This window comes from Xiphophorus maculatus, chromosome 5 (assembly GCF_002775205.1).
Source record: "Xiphophorus maculatus strain JP 163 A chromosome 5, X_maculatus-5.0-male, whole genome shotgun sequence".
Classification (NCBI taxonomy): domain Eukaryota; kingdom Metazoa; phylum Chordata; class Actinopteri; order Cyprinodontiformes; family Poeciliidae; genus Xiphophorus; species Xiphophorus maculatus.
This window is the reverse complement of record NC_036447.1, coordinates 591,438-597,623: the sequence shown is the minus strand read 5'-3', so window position 1 is coordinate 597,623 and position 6,186 is coordinate 591,438. Positions and strand designations below refer to the sequence as shown.

At 39.2% G+C, this 6,186-nt stretch overlaps 1 protein-coding gene across 1 annotated transcript; it reads right to left on the bottom strand.

The window, feature by feature from the left end:
* Positions 1–3,470: 3,470 nt before the first annotated feature.
* Positions 3,471–4,560, bottom strand: map1lc3c (microtubule associated protein 1 light chain 3 gamma). The gene is made up of 4 exons (XM_005817074.2): positions 4,473–4,560; positions 4,341–4,396; positions 4,163–4,269; positions 3,471–3,743 (listed from the first exon to the last, which is right to left on the bottom strand). The coding sequence occupies exons 1-4, from the start codon at positions 4,531–4,533 to the stop codon at positions 3,581–3,583; spliced, it is 387 nt and encodes a 128-aa protein (XP_005817131.1). The 5' UTR covers positions 4,534–4,560; the 3' UTR covers positions 3,471–3,580.
* Between the last annotated feature and the right edge of the window lie 1,626 nt (positions 4,561–6,186).

Genomic DNA, 6,186 nt, shown 5'->3' with positions numbered 1-6,186 from the left:
GACTTTGCTTTGGATAAAATCATTTAAACAGAAAAACCACAACATGCAGCCAAACTTTCAAACCCAGTAAAGTGGCAGAACTTTAATCTGAAGGGATCAATGAAGATCAAACTGGCTTCATTAAGGGACGTAGCTCCTTCAATAACATGCGTAGGTTCCTCAACGTGATCCAGTTCTTCAGTCAAAGTGCAATGCCTGGTCTAGTCGTCTCCCTAGACGCTGAAAAGGCATTTGATGGCGTTGAGTGGTCAAATCTCTTCTACACTCTGAGAAAGTTCGGTTTGGGGGAAAATTTTGTCAATTGGATCAGAATATTTTCCAGTGAGCCCTGTTCAGCTGTTATTACTAACGGTTTACGATCGCCAAACTTTCAGGTGCGGAGGGGAACACACCAAGGCTGCCCCCTTTCGCCCCCTGCTGTTTGCTCTAGTTATAGAGCCTCTGGCGGAGGCGGTGCGACCCATGGGGGGATAGGCGGTCTGACCATTGGAGAGAGAAACACAAGATTACTTTATATGCCGACGATGTGCTCATATTTCTGTCTCAGCCTGAGGACTCTATTCCACATCTCATAGAGACCATTAACAGGTTTGGGGATTTTTCGGGCTATAAAATCAATTACAACAAATCAGAGGTTTTGCCACTAGGCACATTAAAACATCAACCATCTGTACCTGCTCCTTTTCCTTTCACTTGGTCCCCAGAAGGATTTTCATACCTGGGAATAAAAATTACCCCCTCATTCGACAAAATGTATAGGGCCAATTTCACTCCCTTATTTGAACGGATCCGGCTGGACCTCGAAAGATGGAGGACACTGCCTCTCTCTTGGTTGGGCCGCGTGTCTCTCCTAAAAATTAATGTCCTGCCCAGACTTTTATATCCCATACAGATGATTCCAGTTCTTTTTCTCCGTAAAACAATTAAGGTTCTAAATGGGTGGCTAAGTTCTTTTATATGGGCAGGAAGGAAACCACGCTTAAAAATTTCTACACTGTGCCTCCCATCCACAGGTGGAGGCCTTGCTCTCCCAGACATACGAAAGTATCAGATCAGTGCCCATATGTGTGCTGCTGCTGATTGGACAGGGGGTCCTGCCTCTCTGTGGCTCCATATAGAAAGCTCTATGTCCAGGTTCCCTTTAAAAAATTTACTTTTTTTGAAAAAAAATAATATTATAAAAATGTACTGCAGTAACCCCATTACTATTAACACTGTGAGGGCATGGCAAATGGTTCAAAAACCTGAGGACAGGTTTTTGAATCACCTCTTACACCCATCTGTGATAACCCCGTGTTCCTTCCAGGCTCTATGGACTCTGGCTTTAAAATATGGTCAATAAAGGGAAATCGTACTTTCTGACTTGATGGAAGGGGCCACGTTATCATTCTCTCAACTAATGGATAAATATGACATTGGGAGACAGGATTTCTTTCGCTATTTACAAATGAGAGATTTCATACAGAAAAAAACCAAACTCCATGTAGACCAAACAATTTCAGTGTGTGAAAAACAGCTGTTTTCCCCTGGGGTAAAAACTTCAATTAAAACCTTTTACAATTTACTGAAAGAGCACCCTTATCAAATACATTACACTTAAAATAAGTCTGGGAAAGGGAACTGCAGTGGGCAATAGATCAGGAGGGGCGGGACGAGGCTTGGAAGAATGCCTACCCTAACCCAAAGTCTTTAAGTATTTGCAGTCGGGTTAAGGCCATGCAATTGAAAATCTTACACCGTGCAACATTTCTCCATCTCAGCGAAGGAAGTTCAATACAAGCTTCTTGCCATTATGTCTAAAATGTAGAGCAGATACTGGTGGTCTTACACATTGTTACTGGTCCTGCAGGGAAATTCAACATTTTTGGTATATAATAAAATGTGAATTAGATAAGATTTTCTCTGTTTGCACACAATTCAATCCTCTGTATTTACTACTTGGTTTAACTGACGCCGGCATTACTGGTAAATGTCAGCGTCGCTCTACAGAATGATCACTTTTTGTGGTACTGAATTGGATTTCTGACAAAGCTCCAAGTAAATCACAATGGCTAAATATAGTACTGGACTAAATATCTCTGGACTATTTAACGAGCAAACTGCACGATAAAGAAGATAACTTTCATAAAGTTTGGGAACCTTTTATTTCTTATGTAGGATTTGAAACTTCTGTGCTTCTCTGGAGAGGATTTGTAATTTGAGGACCGAATTGTAAAGATCTGAAATGTTCTGGTGTCGACCATTTGTCTTTCATTGTTTTCTCTTCTTCCCTTCCTTCTTTTCTCTTTGGTGTGTATGTATGTATATTTACAGGTATGTAACTATAAGAGCTGGATTGTTCTCTTGTTCTTGTATTTATTTGTCAAAACATTGAAAACCAATAAATATAATTATTAAAAAAAAAAATTCTGAAGGGACGAATAAAACTGACGCGACACATGAAGGCTTTCTGAACGTCTTGTTCTGACACTTTTAATGCAGATTCATTAACTTATATTAAAAGTTAATATAAAAGTTAATAAAAGTGTCGTTACTGACAGTTTTGAAATCTTCATGCTACGTCACGTTTATTTCAGTCCAACAACAACCAGGCCGAATCATAACTCACTTCTCTGCTCAGACAGAAACGAGTCAAATGACCCGAGAGTAAAAATAAAACCTGGTTTGTGTCCAGTGGACCAGCCGGCGGCTCCGTTTGCCGGGTCCAAACTGCTGGTCGGCTTTGGGAGCCGCAGTGAGTCCAAACTTTAATCCTACAGATAATCTGAAGTTCTCCGTCCCGTTGAGGCCAGAGCTGCGAACCGCCAGCAGAAACACGGAGACTCGACTCTGATGACCTGGACAAACCTCAGGTCTGCTGCTCAGCTCACAAGTATTCATACCTCAGGTCAACCTTTACATTAACTGCAGCCAAGAAGTTTGTTTGTGCAGGATAAGACAGAAATCTCCCAAAAGATTCAAATATGTAAAAGTTTCAATGTGAAACTTGAAATTTAGCCATTTTTGGAAAAAAATTAAAATCTTTATCGCCACAAGAATCAAATCCATCAACCAGGGGTATGAATAATTCTGACCCGAACTTTTTCCTCAATTTGCAGTTCCCAGGTTCTGCCAGCAGGGGGCAGAACTGTCACTTTAATCCGTTCCTGGCCACTTTATTAGGTACAGGTGTTGTAGTGCCGAACCTGAATCAGCCAATCAGAGCGCAGCAGCTGAAATCATTTAGGCCAAATCATGGCTGTTTAAGTTCTAAGCTGCTCAGTGGACCTCCTGGTACCAAAACCCGCTCAGCAGCTTAAACATTTTAATAATTCATAACGGATTTCTGCTCAATTCTGATTTTACATCTTTGCAGGTTAAATATCAAAGTTCTGCAGCTTCTGTTTGAAATCCACAGACACTCTTTCTCCCCGAAGACCCTGAACGCCTCGCGGCCTGCAGCAGAACCAAGTCAGAACCGGCAGACTGGACCTTTTCACAGTCAACATTTATTGGATCATTAAAACACCATCTTACAGTCAACATCTATAAAAATATTTTCTATTTACAGCAGGCTCAGCCCGGCAGAGCTGCGGTCCAGTCAAAGTCCGAACATCTCCTGGGAGGCGTAGGTCATGTAGAGGAAGCCGTCGTCGTCCTGGTGGTCCTGGTACAGCTGGGCCATGGTGAGCGACATGCTGGCCAGGCTGCTGCTGCTGACCAGCAGGTAGAAGGCCTGGCTGGGCAGCAGCGCCATCCGGTTCCTGGACGGGAAACATTCAGAACCGAGTTTCATCACTACAGAACCGGGCCTGACCCAGACCGGTTCTGTAGTAAACAGAGCTCTGGAAGGAAACAAGTCGACCCGACAGCAGCAGAACTGGACCCAGAACCAGAGCGGTCCGATCCGGTCAGAGGATCGATTTATTGACGGCAGACAGCTGAGACCGAGCAGGTTAAAGGTCATCCAGAGGTCAGAACATGACCGGTGTGAGCTGGCAGGACCGGACCAGAACCGGGACCAGAACAGACCGGGGACCGGGACCAGAACCAGAACCGGCCAGGGACCAGAACCATGTGGACATGGAGTCAGACTAAGGAGTGATTTTCAGGAATTAGACGGATCCCTTCAGCTCTGAACCCCCACATTATCAGAACCAGTTCCAGAACTGGTTCCGCCTACCTGATGATGGTGATGAACTGGGTCATGGTGAGTTCGTGCGGAACCAGGAACTTGGTTTTGTCCAGAGGCGGAAGGTTTTTCTCCTTCTCGTATCGCTCGATGATCACCTGAAGTTCAGGGAAACCAGGTGAGTTCAAACAGAACCAGCTCCAGAACCACGGCCGAACCGGACACTCACCGGGATCTTGTTGGGGAATTTGGACCGGATCCCCTCCACCTCCATCTTCCTGGTAGCTGCGGAGAGAAAACGGAACCTGAGTGAGTTTTTCCTTCAGAGTTCTGGATCCCCGGTTCCGGTTCTGAGACTCACCGAAGCTCTTGCGCTGTTTGAAGGTTTTGTTCTGCTGCGCGGTTCGATCGAGCGGAGGCATGCTGGGTCTGGACCGAACCGCCGCGCAGCCACGTTTAAATACTGGCGGCTGCGGCGCATCAGCTGATCAGCGCAGAACCGCAGGGCCGGTCAGCGGCCAGCGGGGCCCCGGGCCGGGTGGGGCCCCGGGGGGCCGCTGGACAAGGTTTAAAGGCGATAATTACTGTGAAGTTTTTCTTTATTAAATCGCAAACTATAATTTAACTTTTTCATCATTTCCTGTTTGCTTTTATTCACTGACTGAAAAATTTCACAACAGTTGGAATATCTGGAACCTCCGGCAGCTTAGCCTTTTGGTAAACCTGTGACTTAAATTTGTGATTTTTATTTTATTTACTTGTAATTTAATTGATTTGTTTTACATGTGGACCAATTTGTGTCTTTAACAAATGATGGAACTGAACAGAACAAGACGAGAGTGAAGAAGAGGAACGATATTCAGTCCAAAGAGCCGGAAACTCGGTTCTGGTTCTGATGACGAGGAGGAAAAATGTTCAAACTAAAATCAGAAAAGAATAAAAAATAAGTGGAATAAGATAAGCAGAGATTTATATTCAATACAAACAGCAGACGGTTTTTAATAAAACAAAAATAAAATTATATAATAATTAATAGAACCAAATAATTGCATATTTTAAAAAGTATTTCAGCCAGGGTTTTAAAAAAGTATTTAAAATCAACTGAAGACGCAATAAAACTAATTAAGATAAAGAAAAATAAGTAAAAAGCATCTTAATTTATTATTATTAGTATTATTCTTAGTAGTAGTATTATTATTAGTATTATTATTATTAGTAGTAGTAGTAGTAGTAGTATTATTAGTATTATTATTATTAGTATTATTATTATTATTAGTATTATTATTAGTAGTAGTAGTATTATTATTAGTATTATTAGTATTATTATTATTATTAGTAGTATTATTATTATTATTAGTAGTATTATTATTAGTATTATTAGTATTATTATTATTATTATTATTAATAGTATTATTAGTATTATTAGTATTATTATTATTATTATTATTATTATTATTAGTATTATTAGTATTATTATTATTATTTAGTATATTTATATTATTTATATGTATTATTATTAGTATTATTAGTTATTATTATTATTATTATTATTATTAGTATTATTAGTAATTAGTATTATTTAGTATTATTATTATTATTCTTTAGTATTTATTAGTATTAGTATTATTAGTATTATTAGTATTATTAGGATTATTATTATTATTTATTATTATTATTTATATTTATTATTATATATTAGTATTTATTCGTATTATTATTATTATTATTATTATTATTATTATTAGTATTATTATTATTATTAGTATTATTATTAGTATTATTAGTATTATTATTATTATTAGTATTATTAGTATTATTATTATTATTATTATTATTAGTATTATTATTATATAAAACTCCATTCAGATCCAGATTTTATTTCCCAAAAGGGAAACAAAACAAAACAAAACAAATGAGAAAATAATTTCAGATCAATGATTAATAGAATCCAGTTTTCTTGTTTTCGCTCTGAATTATAATTTCTGAGTTTTTATTAACAGAACCAACTGGACCCGCCTTAAGTTTGCTTCCAGAACCAGAGCGAGTTCTGGTTCTGAAGGTTCTAACAGAACATC